General features: G+C 37.1%; 1 protein-coding gene across 1 annotated transcript in view; it reads left to right on the top strand.

Annotated features, from left to right (window-relative positions):
• The window catches only part of CTNNAL1 (catenin alpha like 1), a 57,189-nt gene that overhangs the window by 26,403 nt on the left and 5,806 nt on the right, over positions 1-24,980 (top strand). The window contains exons 3-12 of the mRNA XM_062500406.1: positions 1,569-1,756; positions 6,624-6,743; positions 8,927-9,016; positions 9,323-9,493; positions 10,526-10,726; positions 12,551-12,637; positions 15,649-15,807; positions 17,204-17,296; positions 17,612-17,762; positions 23,812-23,849. Of these exons, the coding sequence (XP_062356390.1) occupies positions 1,569-1,756; positions 6,624-6,743; positions 8,927-9,016; positions 9,323-9,493; positions 10,526-10,726; positions 12,551-12,637; positions 15,649-15,807; positions 17,204-17,296; positions 17,612-17,762; positions 23,812-23,849 (1,298 nt within the window). The remainder of the gene's footprint in view (positions 1-1,568; positions 1,757-6,623; positions 6,744-8,926; positions 9,017-9,322; positions 9,494-10,525; positions 10,727-12,550; positions 12,638-15,648; positions 15,808-17,203; positions 17,297-17,611; positions 17,763-23,811; positions 23,850-24,980) is intronic.

Raw genomic sequence — 24,980 nt, forward strand, 5'->3', positions numbered from 1 at the left:
AAGTGAAATGAATTGAGCCGTGGAGAAGGCAATGGTCAGTGTGTTTTACTGTCAAATGATCTCCTTACCTGACTGGAGACTTGTCCTACAGCTTCACTGGGAGTGCATCTGGCTGCCCCTCATTCTTTGGGCTGTAGCTGTACTTTCATAATTCCTCTTGCTTCTAATCCATTTTAAGGTCCTTCAGCTGTGGAACTCACTGTCTCAGACTGTACTGTAGTATGATATATTGGAGTGACTCTCTGATTATTTGGAGCATGCCTTTTGTGACCTGGCCTGGTCCCAGCAAATGTACTGGAAGTTCCTTTCCATAATGCAATACTATTTTGGCATCTTAAGAACCCAAGGGATTACAATTATCGGAGGAGAGAAGCACTGTGAAATGTGGAGCTCTGTGGTTTGAAGGACTGGCAGGCCTTCCTTGTTTTACAGTGTGTGGTATTTCTGGAGTACCAGAATAATGCAGGTTCTTCAAATGGGAGCACTGGCTTTATCAGGCTTTTGGAGTATTTTGCCTGCTTAGGTGAATTACCTTCGTTGAGGTTTTGAAGATGAGTCATAGAGAATTTATTCAAATATCCTAGATTTTATCTTTAAGGGTGATCTATAGGTCAGTTGTAGGTTAATCATCTTGTCTTGCATGCTAGCAAAAATCATGTCTCAGAACTTGCCTGAGCTCAGTCTCCTAACAGCCCTTCTCTGGTTACAGACTAGCAAATTGCTGTGTCTTTCATGTATTGCAGTACTATCTAGGGTACTCCAGAAGATTCAGTAGGATAGGATCTGTGTTTTTTTCTCAGATAAGGAAATCCATTAGCTGCAGTGAATGTAGAATTTTTACCTGCATAAAAAATAAAAGTGGTCAATTCAGCCTATTTAACAATTTAAGTAAATGCACGTTGAATAAAAAGATAGTGATGAACCAAAAATCAGCACTTCTTTGCCTTTTTTCTTTTCCTGTCTCTGACAGTGCCCTGTTTAGTGGCCCCCCTTCAAATGTAAAGTGCGGTAGTCTCACTATAATGCTTCAGTTCTCTAAGTTGCAAAGTTACTGTTTGGAATCTCTTTATTATTCATGCCTGAAGACTTCTGGAGACCGGAACAGGAAACCCATAAACTGTGGGAATGCTAGTTGAAATTTGGAAAGAGGGGAATTTGTAGTTCTTTCTTCCTTGCTGCATCCCATTCTTTCAGTGGATTTATGCTGCAAGTGTGGACACTGGTTTGACTTTTGCTATCAAAATCAGAAAAACTCTTCCCATTAATGTTTTCTCCCTCCACACTCCCTAATTCTGCCCATCACTCTCCCCCTCAAATAGCTGTAGATTACAGTAAGAAAATTAGTCTATGTTACGGATGGAAGAATAAGGTAGTAGTGAATTGTAATCCACATTTGACTATGGAGAGGGTGACACCAACAGTCAGTCGAAGGAAGTGAAGTGAAATAAAGAGACTTGTAGGTAGCTCTGAAATTCTTATCCCTCAAAGGTAAAAGTTAAGAATCCTTAATAGCCCAGTATATTTCTTCTGCGTATGGAAAGTCACTTTATTTTTTTTTTTCCTTCTAGGTGAAACAATTGCACAACTTACAGATGTGGCAAGCTTGGATCATCCAGAATCTGATAGTCACATAACAGTCTTTACAGACAAAACGGGGGTGGTAAAAGCTGCAAGGTTATTGCTTTCATCTGTCACAAAGGTGCTGGTGTTGGCAGACAGAATTGTTATTAAGCAAATTATAACTTCCAGGAACAAGGTATTGTAGCTTCTATTCTGTTTTGTTTAACTGATACCTGTAGTCAGTGCAAAAGAGTGGTGATGAATGTGATATTGTTATTGCCTCTCTGGAGGAATTATAAAATAAAAAGACAAAAATGAATGTCTTGCACATGTTTACTGTAAGTAAACAGTATCTGAAAGGGGATAGCTCTGAGTCTGTAGGATTAAAATAACAATTCTTAGTGGTTCTGCATTTTATGTCACCCACATTGCATTATTCACTTATTATGCTGGAGAAGATGCTGTGTTGCTGCTTATTTAACTTTAAATTTGCTGTGAGGTGAAAAGTGTGTCTGTTGGTAAAATGGTCAATAAATCTATTTGCTAATGTCAGGATGTTTGTACTGTCAAAATCAAGACGAGAGCATTATGGCATCTGAGCAAAAAGCTGTGAGGAATGCACATAAAAGTCTGTGTGAGTGAAATGAGGTTTAGAGATTAAAAAAAGCTTTTTGTGGAGTTTAACTTAGGTCTTGAAACTTAGGCTGAAACTGGTTGGTTGGTTTAAATAATACATGAAGGCCCATTTAACCTCAGAGGTAATATGTTTCATGCAGTGCAGACTTCACTGTCTTGCCTGTTGGGTATTCTTCCATTTTTTCTTCACAATGTGCTGAAATAAAAATAGAAAAATTGTATGTTTGTAAAATGAGAACCTGGTAAGGCCTGGAGTTTTCCAATAATTTTGAGTTTGTAATCCAGAGCAGTGCCCCTCTTTCCACTTTTGACTCCTCATGCTGTCTCTATTCCTTTGTCCCAGTTTGCTTTTCAGACCTGTTGCTCTCAATTTTGCAGCACCTAGATCCAAGACACTCAGTTCAGTCCAGAATTCCAAACCAGTGAAATTAACTGCTTCTCTCTGCCTTTAGACTTGGCAGCACTGATCTGCTATCTTTGTGCTCCTTTCTCTTCCAAGTGGTTGATTCAGTTGGCAGCAGTTTTATCAATATCAGTTTGCTGAAGTTCCTTGCAGCTTTGGTCTTTTTTTGCATTGAAGACCAGAATGATGGTGCATTTAATACCTTTTGCTGCTTTTTTTGCTGTTGTCTGCAGCCATGCAGTAATCCTGATTAATTTACCTTTCCATAATTGGCAGGTTTAGGCTGTGGAGCAATTGTGCAAATGCATACATCATGAAAGGATAAGGAGGTATATGTCCTTTAAGGAGCAGGCTAGGTTTCTGATAATTTTTAAATATATATGAAAATATTGTCATATATATAGCAATATGAATATAGTAAGCATAGGTGCAGCATTTAATTTTGAAAGCATTTCAAGCAGTCTCACAGTCCACAGTAAGTGTATCTGACTCTGAGTGCCATAGGTATAGAATGGTAAAATACCCTGAGTTGGAAAGGTCCCAAGTCCAGCTCCTGACCCTGCACTGAACATGCCCAAGAGTCACACCATGTGCCCAGGAGCACTGTCCAAATGCTTCTTGAACTCTGTCAGGCTTGGTGCTGTGACCACTCCCCTGGGGAGCCTGTTCCAGTGCCCAAACACCCTCTGAGTGAAGAACCTTTTCCTAATATCCAATGTAAACCTCCCCAGATAAAACTTCAGGCCATTCCCTCAGGTCCTGTCACTGGTCCTGTCACAGACAAGAGATCAGTGCCTGCCCCTCCTCTTCCTCTCACGAGAAAGTTGTGACTGCAATGAGATCTCTCCTCAGTCCCCTCTTTTCCAGGCTGAACAGATCAAGTGACCTCAGCCCCTCCTCATGGCTTCCCCTCAAGGCCCTTCACCATCTTCATTGCCCTCCTTTGGACACTCTCCATGGCTTAATATCCTTTATATAAGGTCGCACCCAGAACTGCCCCCAGCACTGGAGGTGAGGCTGCCCCAGCTCAGAGCAGGACAATCCCCTCCCTTGCCTGGCTGTGATGCTGTGCCTGATGTCCCCCAGGACACTGCTAGTCTTTGGCATCTCTTGGGTTTTACTGCATTCTCCTTTCTGTGCATAGTGCAGGTGTTTGGGAAAGTCTGCTTTTGTTTGTGGTACCAGTAGAGCAGTTCACATCTCTTAAGACCAGATTAAACAAATGATGGTATCTTATACAGGCCTAGTATTTATATATGCCCTAATTTTTACAGAGTACACTCTGGAAAAGTGTGTCAGACACTGCTACAATGGATAGCAGAGAGGTTCTTCCTGCCAGAGATGTTGCAGTAGAGGGATAGTATGGGCAGGGATTTAAGAAGTGCACACAAATACTATGAGACAGTGTAGTACAATATGGCAAAGGGGATTGAAAGGTAGGAAGAGAATCATCAGTACTGCCAACTGGAGAGGATTCTGGCTTCTTGAAATGCATCACTGTTCCAGAAGATCTCAGATCCACTTTTATTTTAGAGACTGAATGCCCAATGTTAAACTTCTGTTGCTTTTTTTTCCTGCCTATTTCTCTATTTCTGAACACCGTTTTTTTTCCATTGTCATCGTCTTCCTCATATGAATAATAAGTCAATCCAGGGCAAATGATAGAAAAACAGATGAGTGGTTGGACATATAATCCTTCAGACAAATGAAGTGATTGAGATCTTCCAGAATGGTCATCTGTTCTGGAATCTGGCCTCTGGCTGAGGATCCCCAGTGATCCTGCTCCTGTTTCTGCATTCTCTGCACTATATATGCTCTCCTTATGTTCTTGGATTGCATACATTTTCTTCCATGCCTGTCCAAAATTCTTTCTAATCTTTCCCAATTCTTTCCCAATCTTTCCTACCTTACAAAATCAGTTTCATTGTCTGTCAGACTTAGTCACTGCATCAGTGAGCTTAAGGTTTTGCTCCCCTCCCTGTCACCAGTCAGGTAAGGAGAGCCTGAACAATGAGCAGGGAAGTGACAGATAGTGGGGGAGTTGGCTGCACTGTTCATTTTGGATCAAAATATGGATGTGCCCTGAAGTGATGTCAAGCCTACGACTGCTGTCTGCAAGGCGACATTCAACCTGCAGCAGTAGCTGTGCAATACCTAATGCTAATTTAGATGTTAATAAGAGCTTAAATCCTTGGGTTTTTTTACATTTTTCAAAACTTTTAATTAAAAAATGTATGTCTTCATTACTATCTGTTTCTTGTTGAAAGTTTTGAAATGAAAATTTATGGATCACAGGCATTTTGCATTGTATCATCATCTTGAATCTTTAGACCAATTTAGAGCCGTCTATACAGTTTTTCAGAATGTCTGCTCTGCCTGGGATGTCTAGAATTATTCAGTGTAATGGAAATGCATGTGCTTACACTGAAATTTTTATTTGACAAGAAATTTGTCATGAGAGAAACACAAAGCTGTAACAGAGTTGTTTGCAACCAACGTCATACTCATAAAGTAGTACATTTGCTGAAACCTAGAATGGTTGAGCATAGTTAATATTTCTTTTTATGTATTCTTAGAAGAGGGAGTTGGAGCTTAGCTTGTATGTTTTCCTCTTTTATACATGTTTACTTTTCTACATTCTCACTTTCCCAGTCCTGTGGTTCTCTCCTTCTTCCATCTCTCATACTGCTATTTTCACATGTTTATGCATCTTCCTTCCAAGTCCTTCTCATCCCAGCCTTTTTCATAGCATCAACACCCCAATTAGGAAAACTCCTTGTTTTTGGAGCCTTTGTGGAACTGGCTGCCCAGCATAATGTACTCAGAGAGATTGCTGCATTCTAATATTGCTAGATAAAGCAGTGAATTCCACAGCAGTTGCAGGGTTCAGTGGGATATTTGCTTTACTTGGGTTACAGCTGAGATTGAGTGGATGCTGTGCCACAAACAAATGTGTGCTTCTAGGAGAGTTTGCCAGGGTTGCAGAGAAGGGGGAGTTTGTCATAATCAGGTGTAAATGCTGCTTTTGTAGTTGTGGGGAAGATACTTTGGCATAGAAAAGGAAAAATCAGTTGAAGTTTCTTCCTTTCTAGTACAGTCTGTTAAATTTTCACGTGGTGTCTTATCTCCAGTCTGAAAGACAATACAGAGCTGCTTTGAGTGTTTTCTCTTTTGAAGACATTTAGTGGATTTGAAAGACCACTTTGAGATTGGCAAGTATATGTCTAACCTGAAAAGGACAGATGTTAATTTCTGTTATAATCCACAATGTAGTGACTTCACAGAATACCTTCAGTACTCAGTAATTTATAAACTCTACGATAGTCTTTGCTGAATGTTCAAAAAATGCTGATTTTTTTAAATTCAGCAAATGTTCAAAAATGCTTTAATGTATCTTGAGTAAGAGCTTGATACAACTTGGGTATATTTAGTTCTTTGTTTTATATGCAACTAATAAAAATCTCCAGAGTTAGAATAGGTTGTTATGGATGGAAAGTACAAAACTACATATTCACTTATTTCTTAACTTTTTTATTCAGTTTTGTTGAATTTTCTTTTTTTTTTTTTTTTTTTTTTTTTTTTTTTTTTTTTTTTTTAATATACAGGGCCACTGAAACATGTCCATGCAACGATGATTGTAGACTTTAAAATTTAGGCATCTGAAATGGAGTGTTACAATACAGGGGTATAACATGGGGATATAATCTGCACTTGTTACTGTCAAGTTAAATTTAAAGACACATTTTTTCCTGAATCTGGAAGCTGAATCCATTAATACTGTTATTCTTAATACTGTGGGGAGCAAGGAAAATTATTTTGAGGGCTGACAACACTTTGAATGAGGCACGATAATTAACTTACATTTGATTTCTGGATGTTGAATTATTAATGCTTAAATAGTAACAAAATATATACATTTTACACAACTTAGAAGTGTCTGGAAATAATAGTAATCCTAATTCAATTAAATGGGTTTTTTTATGCAGCATCTTGATAATCTACAGTGTTTTCCCTTATCTTGCAGGTTCTTGCAACAATGGAACAACTAGAAAAAGTCAGTAGTTTTCAGGAGTTTGTACAAATATTCAGCCAGTTTGGAAATGAAATGGTGGAGTTTGCCCATTTAACTGGAGATAGGCAAAATGTAAGTATTAGTCAAAGGTTGTGAGAGATGGTGCACAGTATCATCTTCATCTTATTATCAGGAAGGTATGGACTCTTCTGGGATGATAAAAGAAAACAAAGCAATTGCTGTTGTCCTGTCTCTGGGACCTGCCCTCTCCTTGATCCACCCAAAACATGTCTTTTGATTTTAAAGCTCAGCCTGAGAAAATATGGCTGCATTGTTTGCCCTGCATATCTTCCAGAGGCCTGGGTGTGTGTTATTTGCATTATCTTTTGGCTTCAGTCACTGTCTTTTGGCTCTAAGTTTTCTGGTTCATTACTCTGGTAGAGTTAGTTTGTTGTTATTTGACAGAAGTATTTGGTGTTTGCATGTAGGACTTCATCATTTTAGAAAACTCCAAATGGATTCTAATAAAGCATCTGTTTGGTGGCTCGTTAGAGTTTGTTTATTATTATTATTTTTTTTTTCTTTTCAGGAATATTTTTCTAGGTTTAGGTCAAAACCTTCTTATGTTAGGGCAGTGAGGTTTAGTTCTCACATGCAGTTACTCTTTCAAAGGCTTTCATTCATACTGGAAGCTTTTTTTCCCTCTACTTCCATGTAAATTTAAGGGTTTGGTGAGGCTTAAGACTTCTGCTGTGAGCTCTAGTTGCTTTCCCTTCATAATCCAGTCCTCTGTTCAGAATGAAACCAGAGTTGGATACAAATACACAGAGTCCCTAATATCCAGCAAAATTCAGAATTCAGTTTGTATAAACAAATGAGCCAGCATCGTGTGTTTTACTCTTGATGTGTGCATACTTGGTGTCAAAGAACCATTACTGGGAAAGCTACTTAAAATTAGAGGAAATACCTGCTTAGAAGTGTACTCTCTTTTTTTCCCCTGAAGTATTTTTTCCCTGAAGCACTTCTCCTGTGAAAGGAAAACATTCATTATTAGGGAGTTGTAGTCTTTTCAGCTATGTTGGATTTTCATTGTTAGGTGGTCTCCTGCTCTCCCCTCCTTGCCTACTTGACTCTTCTGGAAAAAGTGCTACATTACCACTTCTTCAATTGTTTCAGGACTTTCTTGATATGCTCATCTTACAATGTGTAGACTGCTATGTAGCACTACTAGCTTTATGGGGAGGAAACATCCCTCATAGTATTCTTGAGTATGCCATAAATTCTTGAGTGCCATCAGATTTATCAGACTATAATGTCAGAATTTCAGAAATTAACTGTTTTCTTGTTTGGTTATTTTGTTGGTTTGGTTTTTAATGTGATTTTTATCTTACAGATTTTCTGTAGTTGCTAAATACAAACATTATGAAAATGTCAAAACAGACTGCTGCTGTCATTTATCTGGGTGTTTTTGTTAATCTGGGGTATATTAGGATTAATTACCTCCTTTAAACCTTCAGCTGGTCCTGTTCAGTTGCCTGTTGGACACTCAGATAGCACCCAGCTGTCTTTGTGAGCAGTGAGAAGATCATAGTTATAATTTTCTAAGTTCTTCCCCTTGCTAGACCCTCCTGCTTGTTGCGGGGTTCATGTCTTGCCCTCTTCCCTCACATCCTGGTTTGGAGTCTAAACTCCTCTGTATTGATGAACTTTCCTGGGAGTATAGTTCAGTTTTGCATGTGTATCCATCTTTCCCTGGAAAGTTCTTTAATAGTCTCTGTACTCAGAGCAGAGAAGTACTGAGGAATTGATTTTTCAACCTACTAAGACTTTTTTGTTATTACTGGTATGTAGCAAATATAGCAGTCAACTAGAGAAAAATATTTAGTTTACATTTCCACTGCAGTGCACTGAAAAGCAGTTTTTCTCTTTCTCTACCTTACCCTCTGCTCCATTTCAGGAAATACTTCTTGTTCAGCTATTCTTTTCACCTCATTTTTCTGTTTTATGTATAATGCTTTATGATAAGGGTATCAAAATTAGCAACAGTTTACATAACATGCTCTGTATCTTGGAGGTCTTCCTTTGAAATCTGAATTGAATAGAGCCAAGAATAAATGCATAAATTAAAATCTGTCTGAAAAGTAAGTTCTAGATCATAAGTTAGGCTGAAAAATAGCAGTTGTCAGAAATTAGGAAGCTTTCTCACAAACCATTCGCCTGCAAGAGAGATTCCTTTTTTCCAGTCTCACAAGCAGTTAGTATTTTAGATACTGTGTAATATTTGGGGTTTTCCTTCTCTTCCTTTTGGTCTTTAGGATTTGAAGGATGAGAAGAAAAAGGCTAGAATGGCAGCATCTAGGGCTGTTCTTGAGAAGTGCACTATGATGCTCCTGACTGCTTCAAAGGTGAGAGAGTTTATGCAACCTTATGCAACTTCACTAAATCACAAAGCATGACATCTGCCTGGAGAGCTGACTCTCCTCTCACAGCCCCACTTTAGATTTCATGCTAAAGAAGGGTATAAGTGTAAAGAATGAGGAAAGAAAATCTCTATTCTGAGTAATGGTGTGAATTCGACTTAGCAGCAGTTTAACAGAAAGATTGCACCATTTTCTAAATACATTCTTTAGACTTGCCTTAGCAGGAAGCATTCATTTCAATACACAGCATGTGTACTCTTTCATAATAGTTGCTCTGCTTTCTTTAAAAAGACCTGTCTGAGGCATCCAGACTGTGAATCTGCTCGTATTAACAAAGATGGAGTTTTTCATCGGATGAGACTAGCTTTGGAACAGGTAATAGAAATTGTAACTGACTCTAGACCAAATGGAGAAAATGAAATGGCCCCCATCAGCATATATTCTGGCATCAAAGAATTCAAGGTAAGAGTAGAAATAATATTGTTTTCTACAGCCAATAAAGTACCTCTTATCTAGGATGTTGGAGGAAAAAAATGTGGTTTTAGGTTTGAGTTCATGGAGCTGCATCTCTTCAGCAGCGTTGACTTAAATTACTGTCCCAAATTGTTAAAGAAACTGTCAAGAGGTGCCTATAATTTAATAGTCATTGCCAAAATACACCTCTCTTTCTTAATCAGTATGCATTCAGAGCTCTAATATTTTTTGAGGTGATTCATTGACATTAAATAAACTGAAGTATCAGGATCTGATCAGACCTTCATTAAAATAGTTGTTGTTTGACAATTCTTGCTTTGTATGTGTTAGTGTTTTTAAAACTGTGTGCAAAAGTATTCATACAAACATTTAAAAGACCAAACTGTCATTCAAAAGAAATGTTCTGAATTGAAATTGTATCCTGTAGCTCAGTGGACTTTTTTCCTCATAAAGGCTTTTCTAAATTTCATACTCCATTAAGAACAGTTAATGAGCAACCATGGCTTAATGCTTTTGAACCTGTCACTTTGATTCAATTTTTTTGTTTATCAATTACCCGTCTTTAAATTTCAACTGAAATTTCTTGAGAGTGCCCCAAAGTGTTCAATTTTCGACATATCCATTTTTCAAAAACTACTCGAAATGGATTACATGGGTGTGGAAGGATCAAACAAAATTTATTTCATTTAATTTGAATTTAAAAACATATTTAATTTCTGAAACTTACTGAACTTAGAAACTTTTAATTGACAGCAGTAGAACGATGATGTATTTGCTGTTATTCCTGATGAGGGGCTAGTAAACTGCTGATTATGTTATAACTTTTTAAAAAAAAAAATCACAAACCCCAGACTGCGGGTCTGGACACAAGAAAATTGTTGGATTACTTTGAAAATAAGGGAATAATTTTAAAAAACACTAAGGAGAAAAACAAAATGTGAAATGATGGATCTGCTTTCTGCATTTGCATCACAACTAAATAACATAAATTCTCAAGGAAATTATGTGTTTCTTTTTCAGAATAAGGTAGAAGGTCTCCGTGAGAATCTTTATTTCCTCTCAAAAGAGAACCTTTCAACAATGCTGGAAGTTATCCTGGAACATACAGAAGACTTCACAGACTCTGCCTATACCAGTCATGAGCACAGAGAACACATTTTGGAGCTGTCTAAACAGGCTAAAATGGAACTAGAGCAGCTGGTTTCAGTGTGGATGCAAGCTGTAAGAGCTTTTTAGCAAAGTAAATCTTTTCACCTCTACTTTGAAAAGAATTTTGAATGCAGTCTTTCTTCTGGTCTAGGGAGAGAGAACTGACTGTATTTCTCACAGTGGGAGCTGATCAAGGAAGCCACAGTTTGTTCTGTGCTTCTGCAGCTTCCATATGTTCTGTCTTCCCCTTACTCAATGGTATTGCTTCATTGATTCTTTGATGGCTAAATTAGGCTACTGATGGTAGTAGACTAATTTTGATGAAGATGTGAGTGGAAACAAGGTAGTGAACAGAAGAAGTATCATTGCATTCTTAAACAGTTAAGTCCTTTGGTGGACTTGAGAGATTTCAATAGTCTTGATCCCATAGCAGTGACCACAGTTTTCTTTCTTGTTTTCAATGGAATATTGGAAAGAGTTAAACTATTGGATAGGGGAAACATTGTAAAAATTTGACTGCTTTTTTAGTATTATGGAGAGAGAAGAGAAAAAATAAGGCTATTTTTGTTTGTCCTTTTTTACATGATTTAAATGATGGTTGCTTTTAGAGAAGAAGCATGTTAAACCTGCCTCTATCATTTGTCTTACTTTTTCCTTGAAAATTATAGAAGATATATCTAAAAGGGGAAGCAGAGATGGAAAACACAGCTTCTGGTTTTGATGCTGACTTGCTTTCATTCTTGCTCCTGGGGATATGTATAGCACAAAGTCTTATCAACTCTGAAATATGACAGATGTGTCCTGGTATAGGATATTTACTTAACTGAGTGTATTTCTTAGGATGAAGCATTTTTGTTCCTTTTTCCTCTTTCAATCAGGTACTGCAGTCAGGTATTTTTAATGCAGTAGTGTAGTTTGAAGGGCATATAAATCTTACTGATAATACAGAATATTATTATGGCAAACAAGACACATATAGAATATTAATTGCATAGACTCTCTTTAACTATAGGAGCTAAACCTGTGTTTAACTTGGTGTTGGTGGTTAGCCCTGGTAGGCAGCTGTGTAAACTCTGCTCAGCAATAACTAACACCATGTTGTCAGCATCACTTTTATCACAAATCTGAAACAGCAGCATGCCAGATTTATAAAGAAAATTAATTCTATCCCAGTCAAAACCAGGACGCTTGGTTATTTCTAAGCCCTATTACGCGTGGAAAATAATCACCTCTAAATAATTTACAGACTACATTTCAAGAGATAGAAATGAGAGCCTCGTACAAGATCATGCATATCTATGATATGTGAAAATACTCGGGCATGCATACGTGTGCTTATGCATTAAGTATTTTCATTAATAAATAACCCAGCCTAGTTGTGACTGAAGACACAGTAGCAGATAAAATAGTAACAGCTTGCTGAGGTGGAATTTTGGTTTCAGCTCAACAGCTTCATTGCAAGGTTAATTCAAGTTGAACTTTCTAATTCAATATAGAATGTTTGGTATAACATTTTAAGTACTGTTTTATTTTAAATGGGTGTTTATATTAAAAAAAATACCTTAAACACTTGTTTTACTTTAGGATGGTCAGGTAGAAGATTTCTGGCAGATGTCAAGGAAACCTTTTTCCTGAAAAAAGCTCGATGAGGTTTAGAAATAAATTCCTCTTGAACACAAGCAGACAATCAGATTGCATCACTATTGGTTTTAGATTTAATTTGGTGATAAATGTTTCTATAAAATAATTTTTTGAGTAGAATATACACAGGCTGCACAAGTGAGAGCATTTCATCTCGAAAGAAAAGGCTGTCTTCTAAAGCTTCTTGACCTAATGACATATGATGTGCTGGGTTTTGTGTGTAATGTCTTGTTGGTTTCTTTCTTTGGTTTGTAGCAAAACCAAAAGACAAAGGATCTCATGGAAGACTTGGAAGTAGCCATTTTAAAAACATGCCAGTGCATGAATGAACTTAAAAGAGAGGTAAGTGCAGCTTAAGCAAGATAAGCTGAAAAAAAATTTTAATTTCTTACTTTTTATACATGAGGCTGTAAAATGGGATCCTGTACCTAAGAAGACTGTTGTCTGTTTATAGACAAGAGTAACCAAATCAGAATTACATGATGGAGCTGGCTACATCATATTTGTGCTTAGTGATTAGTAGTCTGTTGGCTGCATAGGCTCATTGCTAACCCACAAAAAATAAATGTTTGGAAGTAAATACTGTGTATGTAATCATTATTTTAAATGTTAAAGGCAGACTTCCCTTGGGGATGCATACATCACTGTTTGTAAATATGTTTTCTTCTAGTGTGTGCCTAAATTAATAAATTGCATTTGCAGTTTGTGTTCAACCTGTCCTACTGATTTCCTTAGCAGAAATATGTGTATGACAGTGCCTTATACTCAAGACTATTTTTCTCAGCAGTTGGCAGCTGTGTATGTGTCTGTGGTAAATCATTCTTTTCCTAAGTGCAAGTGTGCTGAGCTTGCATACACACGTGGAATAGCTGCCTCATTTGGTACATGGGATGGACTGCACTTGCTGATCAGCATCTTCACCCTTCTTTTTAAGGATAGCATTGCTGCCTTGTCTGTTGAACAGAATTGAAGTAAATACAAAATCTGGTTTCTGGCCGCTTTCTAAATCACATCATTCAGCTGTCTTTTCAACTGCTTCAAATTGCTTGATGGAGATGGAGAAATGAGGATTAAGAACAGTGAGAGTTTCAACACAGAGCAGTGCAAAGATGTTACAGAAGTGTGGTGAACTTGCTTAGGCTGAGCTGTCAGCTACTGTAACTGGAAAACCTCAACTGCTGAAAAAATCGTGCTCCCCTTTTTATCCTAGGCAAGTTGAGAAATTGTCTTCTGGACTATAGTTCCTGCAGCTGTCCTGAAGATTTGAGCAATGCTTTCAGTCTGTTTCAGTTCAGTTGCACTTCTGCTGTCAGGCAGAGTGTTGGGCTCCAGAAAGTGGAGGATACATAATTTTTGCACTTTGATTATGGGCTGGTTTATAATTTGCTCACCATTATGGAGGAAATGGGTAGCAGAGCTTTTCCAAAGTGGCATTCACTTTGCAATGTGAGCACTTGACAGCACTTTAACTGTGAGGTTATCCTTTTTGAGTAACTGTTCCCAGATGCTGAATGAAGTGGAAGAGTTTCCAGTCAGATTAGGATGTGACTATTTAATTGCATTCATCATAAAGCCACAGGTGGCTGGAGTATGTTGTGTGAAAGAAAGGATTTGTGGTCTTAGAAGAAAGTTCAGAGAATTATGTCGTTTTTGTTGTTCTCTCTAGTGTTTGAATTGATCCCAGAGTGGCCATGTTTCTGTACATGGCTGAAGTCTGTCTTGTCAGTCTGATCTGGGGTGCTGCAGTGTATTAGTCAGCAACCAGGATTTCTGTTGGTTAAATTCAAATATTGTGACTCTAATTAAAATGGTTTTGAGAGCCTGAGAACGAAAAACAGCCTTGTTAAAGTAGTTCTCGCCCATCTCTGTCTTTTTATGGAAGAAACAGAAGTTATATTCCTTTCTTGAGACTGTTTTACTGCTCATGATCAGAGACAGCATTAAGTAGAAGTATATTTCTATTTTGGATCAGGATGAAAAGAATGTCTAACAAAAAGGTGATCTCTATGTAGTCTGCATATAAATGAGAATTGCCAGTTCCTACTCCAACATTACAAGCCTTTCAGATATCCTTTCTTCAGCGCTGACTTCATTTCTGGGATTAGTGATTTGTGCTAATTTTTAATGCCATGTGAGCAACATTACATAAATCGTTTATAGCAGGTTGTCATAGCTGGTTTTTTCCCCCTCTCTAAAAAACAATCACAGCAGGTTTTGTGGCAATAATTCAGTTGTCTTGTCTTTTGTGAAATTAAAAAACAAATACAGAAAAACTTAACTCTGGATGCACATGAAGTACGGTAGAGGAAAGGGGTAAAAATGGAGTCCAGAGAATTAAAAACCCCAGCATACCATTCCAGTAACCACTCTTCTCTATGAAGTGAGTTCTGAGCTCACTGCATTTATAAGAGCTGGAAGAATGCTTTCTCTTGAACACCAGGTTTGTTCTGTATTCAGTGTAGTCTAGCAAAAAGAGTGCAGTGTTTCAAGACTCACAATAGTCCTATGAGCATACTCTGCTGTTTCTAAAGAGCTTGCTGTTTTGGTTTTACCAATGTTCCTAAGATGGGGCTGATTGCAGGGCACAGGTAACCTAGTGACTAGTTATCAGTGACAGCTGCTGCTAGTTCTAGTAGCTGTCATCAACCAGAGTCCTTCACATCAAAGTTTGAGTGTGTTTGTATTTAGGGATGTGTTTAAATCAGAAGCTTCTCCTTGCTTCTTGGGAGTATAGGGAGATTGTTTGAGACATCTTCAAGACCCATCTCCTTGTAGTAAAGGTACTTTATACTTTGCTAAGGTTGTGTCACAAGCTGATTATATTCAAATTTTTCTTTGTGTCACTAATACCTAATTCCTAATATATTATACATTCAGTTTTGTGTGGCTTCAGTCTGAGTCACACAGTTCATTGTGTGTTCTTTAAGAGAAGTGTAATGACCATTGTGCTTTGTTTATGCTGAACTTGGTGACCCCATAGAGTCATGTACCTGTTTTTTCCCCAGCTGTAACATAATCAGAAAGCAGCAGTGTCATAACTTCATGGCCTCATTTTACCCAGCTATTTTGTTTCTCTCCATATGTGGTTGTGGAGTTGGTTTTTTTTTGTTTGTGGGGGAGAGTTTTTTGGGTGTTTTTTTTTAATTGCTGTGGATTTTATCTTTGTTCTTTTAATAGTAATTGTAGAAATAAAATACCAGATATTAAGCAAGCTGTATATGAGCTTTCATGCCAGTAAATGTTTTGCTTCTTGAAAAATTAATCTGTCACTTAAACTTGTTTGACTTGGTACTGGATGGATTTTTATTTCTTCTGTTCCATGTTTATCTCTCCTTCTTTTAATGCTATTCAAGGTCCACAGTGCAGCAACATCTCTGGCAGCAGATCTTCTGAAATACCATATGGATCATATGGTTCTTAAAGCATTAAAAATTACAGGAGTAGAAGGAAATCTTGAAGCTGTAGCAGAATATACTTGCAAGCTATCAGAGCAGAAGGAACAGCTTGTTGAGGTGAGTTCACAACTGCTTTCATTGTACAGAACACTTAGAACAGAAGCAGCTTGATTTGCATCAATCTGTTCTTTCAGAAGGCTTTGGTCTGTGTTTTTGTAATGTTTTTTAATGCAAGATCACAAGTGTTGTAGAAGGATTTACATTTGTGCCCAATTCTCCTCGTGGGTCTGGACTTGATCTGTATGTAGACATTTGGCCTAAAATATTAAATAGTTTCTAGATCAAAGAGTAAAGGATAACCCCTTTCTTTCAAGCAGCAGTCATCCAGCAATAGCTGAATCCAGGTATACAAGAATGCTGAAGATACCAGTTAAGTTTCTTAATGCAGTGACTTGGAATTTTTTTTTTTTGATCAGTCAAGAGGGCCACTGAAAATCTTCCTCCTTTGTGAAAAGCAGTCTGTGGAGGGGATGTCAGCCACGTGTACCTTGTTGCTGTCTCTCTCACAGACAGCAGAGGTACCTCTGGCAGCAGGAGACATCCAAATATAGATCACTTTGATCTGAAATGTGGTGATGGCAGCAGCTGTACTTGCATGGTATCTAGTACTAATTTCTAAAAAATTATGATATACAAGGCTTGAGGACTCCTCCCAGAACTATGACTATGCAGAAGCCACACCCCTGAACTTCCAGGACTGGCAGAAGAGTGCTTTGAATTTTTAATTTCAACTTTAATGTCCCCTTGATCTGTGGCTATTTAGTGTTCTAGAGACGTTATTTTTTTTTTCCAGGCATAACCAGGAGGTTTAAATAGTGTGTGAGGTTTAAATAGCTTGTGTGAGACCTTGCAGCATGTCTGCTGATGGACACTGCAATAAGTCTCATACGTGTTGTCTCTATCTTATAAATTCCTTTAGATCTGAAAACTTCCATGTTCCTTCTCAAGTTGACTGTTAATCTTTCTTAAAAAAAAAAAAAAATACTGAGGAGACAGTATTACTTCCCTAAATCAATTTGACACTGATTTGTTCAAAGATAATTCAGTCCCCTGGATGATGAAAGCCTGACTTTTCCACATGGTTGCTTATTGCTGAATAAGCCTGTTCTGCTAAAATAATTTGTTCTACAGTTTTTTAAAGTTCTGTATGTGTGTGTTTACTTTCAGTTTTATTCAGTCATAAATACATTAAATTATTTCTGTTTTACTTTCATTTAGTTATTAAGACTTCCCTTCCCCTCTGTGGTTTTTCCACACCTTTCAAGTCAGGATTTAGCCCCATTTTTATTGTTAATTCTCCCTGAGAAGCACCCAGCTGTGCAGTCCCCAGTAAATATTTGAAAGAGTGATCAATAACTTTATGTTTGTACTTACTTTTGTATGTACACCTTTTCTCACTTCTAATAAATGCACATTTGTTACAATTATTTTCATTTTTTTTTAAATAATTTAGATGTGTCGCTTATTGAGGCATGTTTCTGGAACTGAGCCTCTTGAGATTACTTGCATACATGCAGAAGATACCTTTCAGGTCACTGGCCCACAGGTATGTTCTGCTTTTAACTGACCTCTTCTACTACACATAAATAACAAAAAAAAATACTTGTGTGAAATTTTAGGAGACCTAATGTTTACCTGTTCAAAGCATTCATTTCTAAGAAGGAATTTTGCTCTAATGCTGGGTGGTAGCTAAAAGAATGTACAAGAAAGATAATCAAGCCTGCAAATGTCAGATGTATACACTACAAAGACATAATAGTAGCAGTTTAATTTTGTGTTTTGCCTGGGGAGGCATTTGTGAATTCATGTGGAACACTATGTACTAGGACTTGGAGTAGCAAATGCTTTGTTCTTTGTCCAGATAATTTCTGCTGCAGAAACCCTGGCATTACATCCATCTAGCAAGATTGCAAAAGAAAATCTTGAGGTGTTCTGCGAGGCCTGGGAGTCTCAACTGAGTGACATGTCCTTGTTGTTAAGAGAAATCAATGATGTGTTTGAAGGAAGAAGAGGTAAGAAGGCTGTGTAGAAATAGAAAAATGTAACGTCAAATCTTAGAATTTTAAGTGTGATTTAAGAAATTCTGGTTTCTTAAGAGTGGAGTGCAGTAAACAGTTCCACATCCTGTGGGATCTAGGTAGTAATAGACAAATAGTTTGAGTTTGTATAGATGACAAATCAGGCTGCTTATTGGATTTTTTCAAAGAAAAGAAACCAAATATTTAAAGGCCTGATTTAAGTAAAATTAGCTGTGTTTAATTTTCTGTACTGGGATTAGTTTTAGTGAAATCAAGTGGAACTGTTCAAAGGATACAAAAATGTTGGACACAGCTCTTTGCCACCAGTGTCCAAATCCAAGGGGTGTAGGGCTTTCACCCGCCCTTTGTTTTATCTAAGACATACCATCAGTTCATGACTGTCAACATACAACTTGAATTGTGACATGTTTAATTAATGCCCTGTATTTGTGGAAAATACATATATATATATATATATATATATTCTATACTGTCTACTTGCCTTGTATTCAATTCATAATGTAGTGAATGTAGTTATTTGATTTTTAAACTGCTGTCCTTTCTCCTGGATGGAATTTCTGATGACTCTGCACAATCTTGGGATATTTTCTCTGGTTGGTAAGTTTATTGGTATTTGTACAACATGTAGAAGAAAACCTTGGAATCTTAAGGAAAAAAAAATTCAGTGTCTACTTTTAGCTTAGGGTAATTTACCTTTAAAAATGGAAGGCATTTTGGTTTTTGTTTTTATACCACAAATTTTCTTTCAGATTATGTCTTCAGTGTAACCTGTCATACTACTTAGAGATGTGTGTTTGTTTTGGTCTTTATGGTATAATTGCATACAGATAGAATGTAATATATAATAATACTGAATGTCTTGTATTTTTAAGAAAATTGCTCAGGTTTAAAAGCTTAGATTTAGCTAAATACGGGCACTTAATTTTTTGTATCCAGGATACAGAAAAAGTAAATCCTTATTCAGGTTAGATGACACTTTATCAATGATACAATACTTGGTCTTGCTGTTGAGACTTTTTCTCTTTTTGGACTTTATTTTGTAGCTTAACTTCCTTTCTTGATTTTTATTTATTTATTATTTTTTATTTTTAATTTTTTTTTTTGTGTAAAGCAGTTCTTTACTGGCAGCATTTTGAGCACAGCAGTTGGGGTGAATATCTGAAATTGTTGCTGCTGGTTGGTGAATGAGTGTGTGCCTGAGCTTCAAGACTTGTAAAAAGGAAATGTACATTGGAATTCTGAGTGGGTTTACAATAATTGTGTGTACTGCAGGTTATTGGCAGTTTGATACTTTGGAGAAAAACATTATTGTTATTCCAGCTGTTCTTTCATCTTGGTCTGGAATACCACATAAATATGTGCAGCAGTCAGAGAGCCTGTTTATAGGCCTTTTAACTTCCAGAATATTTTTTTTGTTTGTTTGTTTTGGGAGCCAGGGTCACACTTGCTTTCCTTAAAGAGAATGTTTTATAAAATGAAACTTAAATTATGATGTTATGCTATTGTTAATGCGTTAGAATAAATTTAGAATCCTTAGGGCTGGTCATGCAGTATCTGATTTTTTTTCATATTCATACAATGGTTTAGCAAGGTTGACTGATAACCTTTTATATATTTATATCTGTCTGTGTGTGTGTGCATACATATATATAGATATTAACATATTTAAAAATAATAGGATGAGAATCATGCAGCCACAGCAAAGCATGTCCTTGGCTCTCCAAACAAATTGTTCTTGATGTCGGATGCCCAGCCTCCTCTGTAGTTAATAACTTTCTCTTGGGGCTGCTGATGGAAGATGACACATTTTCCTTAAGTGGTATTTTCCACTTTTCTTTAAGGGATCATTTCACAAGGGCAACCCAATGTCCTTGCATGAAGGAGGGAAAGGAGGATGGGTAGGTGTTGCTATGCAGGTTGGAGGCCTTCATGAATGATGCAGTGAAGACTTCTCTTGTTTGGCCTAACCACACTAGTGTGTTCTTCTTAGTGTCTCTCATTTCCTCAGTCTTTCTTTCAGCATAAAGTGTTCTGATACCACCACCCCTGGTAAGATACTAACCATAGCTTGTGTTCTCTCTGTGGCATTGTGTGCATTAGATCTTGTATTTCCAAAACACTGTTAAGAAATCTCTTTTCCTTGTCACATGGCCCAGGCTAGTAAGAGACTTTACTCTGAATCTAGATTGTTTCGCAGTAGCCAGCAATTATGTCCTTAGAAGTAGTTTGGTCTCTTATATCCACCTGTCTTCTACAATGTCCTCCTCTGTATTGTAGGCTAATGTGGTTTTGTTTGCTTGCTTTTTCTTGTTGGACTTCAGAGTGACTCTTGTCACAAAAAAATGGGAGCGGGAAGATCTCACCCAAATATCCTCACCTTTTTTCTATCAGAAAATACCCTGAAGTTACTTTGCCCCTTCCAACATTTTTCTTCTCTGAGAAAACACAACTGGTGATCCAGTAAATAAATGAAACTAACATATTTACTTGCTAAGAGATTATAGGAATGGCATTCACAGAAGTTTTGCCTCCAAACACAATGGAGTTTCACAATATTTGATAAGACTTTATTCTTCTCATAATTCATGATGCTTGTCCTGATGTTGAGGTTGGTAAAAGTGTCTTTATTTTACAGACTAAAACATATCAAGTGCTTTATTTGTAGTAAAATGTTGACTGTAACAAGAGATAGAATTACAGTAAGAGGTATATTTTTTTTTCTCCTCAGTTTAAAATCTTGTATTTTTGTACTACCAATATAAATGTTTAGCTTTGTTAGAGAGGTCAGAATACAGCTTAAGATGCAAAAATTGAATGGTGACTAAATGTGCTGGACACATCAAATAAAAGAAGCATTTTTCTGATTACACTAGATTTACATTGTTTATGCTCATTTCTTTATTTTTACGAGTAATTGCATAGCTCCTTATCCAGTGTTTCTTTAACAACATAAAATGAGGTATTTCTCATGCCGAGGTTCCAAATGCACATGGGAGGAGCTGGATTTAGCTTCAAAGTGAAGCAATATTTCACTCAATTTTATTGAAATTATATACCAGAACATGCCCAAATTGAAAAGGGCTTCTCTAGGGGAGCAGGATTCACAGGCACGGCATGATGGGGGAGGTTGGTGAGCACAACACAGCCCAGTAAACCCCGTTTGTATTTTGGAAACATTCCTGTGCTGTGCGGAACTGTACAGCAAAGTAGAGTTGACCTCCTTTTGCTCAATCCTAAACCACTTTTTAATCCAGTGTTGAGGAGGCCCGTTCTCCACAATGCTGGAGTGTCCAGGCTGGGATGAGGGAGGCTTCTCAAGAAGGTGGCTCCTGCCATGCGTGGGAAGTTTGATTCTGCCCACAGTGGGATTGTTCGGTTCATTTCCATTTGATGCTGAACTCTGAGGCCCTCACACTTCGAGAGGAACCACCTGACAAAAGTACCTTTCATCAATCCAAGCTGCTGAATGTCAGCCTGTCTCTTCTTCCTAACGTTTTGGTTTGAACATGGTGGAGAAGAATGTAGATAAATAGTCCTCTGATTTGCTCCCTTGTAAATTGGGTCAGAAGTGAGAGAATGATTTCTGAAGATAACGTACTTTTCTGCCCTCCTCTTTTGTTTTGCCCACTTGATTTGAGATGAGTTGAATGACCATGAGGTTTTTGAAGGGCTGTAGGTGATTGAATGGGTGATGCAGATCAGAATTTCAGAATTAGGCAGCTCAGATTCTAGAAAGAAGAGTGAAGCAGGCATGCTGCCATACTCTCAGAAGTAACATCAAAAGTGGGAACTTTTAGTTGAAGTAGGGGTATTATGGAGCGAAAAACAGGATTGGAACTAATAGAAAGCAGAAAATTGGAAGACAAAGAGAATGAAATAATGAAAATTAATTTTAAGTGAAAAAAGAGGAAAAACATGTTTAAGATAACATTAAGAAAAACAAAGGCAGAGTCAAATAAAAAGACCATCATGTGGTGAAAAAAGCCTCTTGATACAATAGCAAAGATCTGACACAAAAAGGGAGGAAATTAAATACCTAAAAATATATATGTATATTCTGTTAATGTAATAAAATAAATGGTCTGTGATTACACTGATGGAATTAAGTGCTTTCTGATTAAGTAGGATTATCTCCAACCTGAGTTGATCTGCTCTTTTGAAAGGTCTGGTATCTGTGGGTCTGGTGAAATGTGGTTTTTTTTGTGTATGTGTTTTGTGGTTTGTGGTTTTGTGGTTTGTGTATGTATTTAGGGGTTTTTTTAAGTTTCAAGGAATAAATAGTTAGATATTTCTTCTTTTTTTAATATGGTGAGCAATTAAACCTTGCTAAGACAAATAATGGGAATTACTACAAAAGCAAAGGCAATTTTTATCTTCTTCTGTTTACCTCCATTTTCTGTACTATTTCCGTAATTCTGAATGCCTGCCTTGTGTGTGCAAGTACTGTGTCATTGCAGTGAACATTTTTATTCCATTTGTTATGTCAAAGCTTTTTGTGCTTGAACTTTTTTAACAAGGCACAACAAGTTTTTACGTAGCTCCAAGGAGATCTTTTATGCTGCAGCATTTAAAATTACAAGTTCACTTTTGTTCTTGGTATGTCTTACATGCTTTCTTACATACACTTTAGCTGATGTTTTGATGTATAGAATATTGTAAATGACTTCTCATAATTTGTATCAGTCTTTAGGGAGAAATCTTGCTTGGATATATGTTTGGGCAATTAATAGCTGAATAACTCTGCATTCTGATAAACAAAAAAAAAAAGGTTATGCAGCTTGTGCCCTATTAGCTCATTCATCTTTTGCAAAACTGCGTAAGGGAAGGAAAAGGTGATCTTAGAAAGGAAGGTTCAATTTTTCATATATTTCAAGAGGGTTGAATGACACTTGTTGGCATCCTAAAATTTTAGGAGTCATTTGCCCAGACACGGAGATTTTGATCTTCCTGTTGTGTCAGGAGATAAAGGGCACGCTTTCAAAAAATCCCGTCTTCTCAGGACTCAGAATGGAATTTCTCCAGGAGCTGATATAAGAGGGGGAATTAGCAATTGTAGAGGGGTTTGTTGCTTGGTGTCCTTTGCTGCGATGCATCCTCTCTGTGTAAACCTGTGCTGACATCCATTGTAGTAGCCCTTGGGTTTTACTTGGTGGGGTGGGGTTTTTTGATTGTTTCTTGGCTTTTTGGTAATACCATTTTTTAACTGGCTCTTAAGGTTTTTACTCATTTTAATTTGGTTTAGCAGGCTTTCCTTTCCTAAATCTATTGTAATAAATGCAAGACTTCATAGACTGTTATGTCTTCTGGTAATTGAAACTCTAATCTTAGTCTGTTAGCCCAGGCACCGTTTCTTATTGAAAATAAAGACTTCTTAACAACTTTTAGGTAACACCCAAAAAGGATTTTTTCTTTCTTGATTTGTTTTGCTCAGACTTGGAATATTGTAGGCTCCTGGCAAAAGAAGAAATAATTCAGTAAGTGTGTAAAATGCTGTAGAACCTCTTTCTTTATAAAACACAGCACACATGGGATACATATAGTACAGTACAGCCATGAGAGTTTTATTTGCATTACTTAAGGAACCTGCCTAGGTATTTCTCACCAGTGGCAGTATCTGGTCCAAATTTAAGACCATTTAACCCATGCTAAGAAAAACCATACATGGAGCATTTTATGGTCTGTATTTTGTGACAAAATGAGCACATGTAGCTAGTGAGTCATTGGAGAGAGTTGCTTTACCTCCTTGTGAAATACATGCAGGGGACTGGAAACATTACTGAGGGAGATGTTCAGAGAAGCTTTCTTAATTGCCAGTTGCTAAAATCTGAGCAGTACAGAGCTCTTGGCCTGTCTCTGAAAGCATGAGACAGAGGATCTTCTGCAGTATTCAGAGAGGTAGAATTACAGGTAAGTAATTTGCTTTTATAGTACTGCAATTTAAGGAGAGATGAAGTAAGGCATTTGTTCCCACTAATTAATATCTGCATACAAATTTTGGTATAAACCTGTGTGTTCTTCATAGGAGAGAAGCGTGTCTACCTATCACTGCCCAGACCAGGGGTAAGTTGCTTTTGGGTTTGTTGTGTTGACTTTGTACCTGCTATTCTCTGTTTGACTTCTTTGCCCGTCACAACTTGATGAGGACATAACAATATATTGGTAACATGTATCATAACTGCATGGCTGACAGTAAAATATCAAAGTTTGTCAGTTTATTAAATGAACCATAAACAGACTGAAGACAAATGTAGCTAGTTATATAATGTTCTTTAACCACTTGGATTGTATATAAACTTTAATTCCTGTTCATTATTTTTACCACATACTCTACTGTCATGCTATATAACAAAACAGTGCATTGTTACTATTTAAACAGTAGGAATACACTGCAATATACTGAAAACTAAAACAAAAAAATCATACTACCAACACTTAACATTGTAGCTAGCCTGAGTTAACATATTTGGAACAAGGGGTCATGTTTGAGCCTGTTGTAGCCTCTTTAAATAATGGATTCTTGTTTCCTTCTTTGATTGTAAGTGTGCTTAATGTAGAGAAAATGTTACACCAAATACCTAGTTTTTAGCCGTGAGGTATTTAATATCCTTAGCTGATTGTAATTGATACTATACCATTTCTGAGAGTGTCTGTGTGTTAGGAAGCTTCCTAAACCTTGTTAGTGTTGTGTAATCAGTAATTTCATTCACTTGCTATGAACTGAGTCTTTCCATGGGTAGGTAAAAGGGAAAGAATGGTCTCAAAAGGTACAGTAAGCTCTAGCTTGTTTCTTTTTCTCCTTGCTTTCTTTCCTTAATCTGTACTGTTGAGGAAACTGAGTTTGAAATGGTCCTCTGTCTCCATGTCTTCTGTTGTGCAATTCTACAGCTTCAAACACAACACAACTTCTGAACCCTTAATGAAAAAAGCTTTATAAATCCAGTATTTATAAAAAAAAGTTTTATAAATCCAGTCTGCACATTTAAATAGAGTATGTTAGGCTGCCATGAGCATGGGTGAATTTCACAGTTACAAAACTAAGTACTGAAACTTGGAATAGGGTTTCTGTCCCTCACCAGTTTGACTAAGACACATAGCTTCTGGACTTCATAATTCAGAGATTAAATGTTTGAAGTCACACTTAAGGATTCATATGTTTTTGAAAATACTTCAATAAAAAATTCGTGGTCAGCA

The sequence above is a fragment of the Cinclus cinclus genome, chromosome 1, assembly GCF_963662255.1.
Source record: "Cinclus cinclus chromosome 1, bCinCin1.1, whole genome shotgun sequence".
In the NCBI taxonomy this organism is placed as follows: Eukaryota; Metazoa; Chordata; class Aves; order Passeriformes; family Cinclidae; genus Cinclus; species Cinclus cinclus.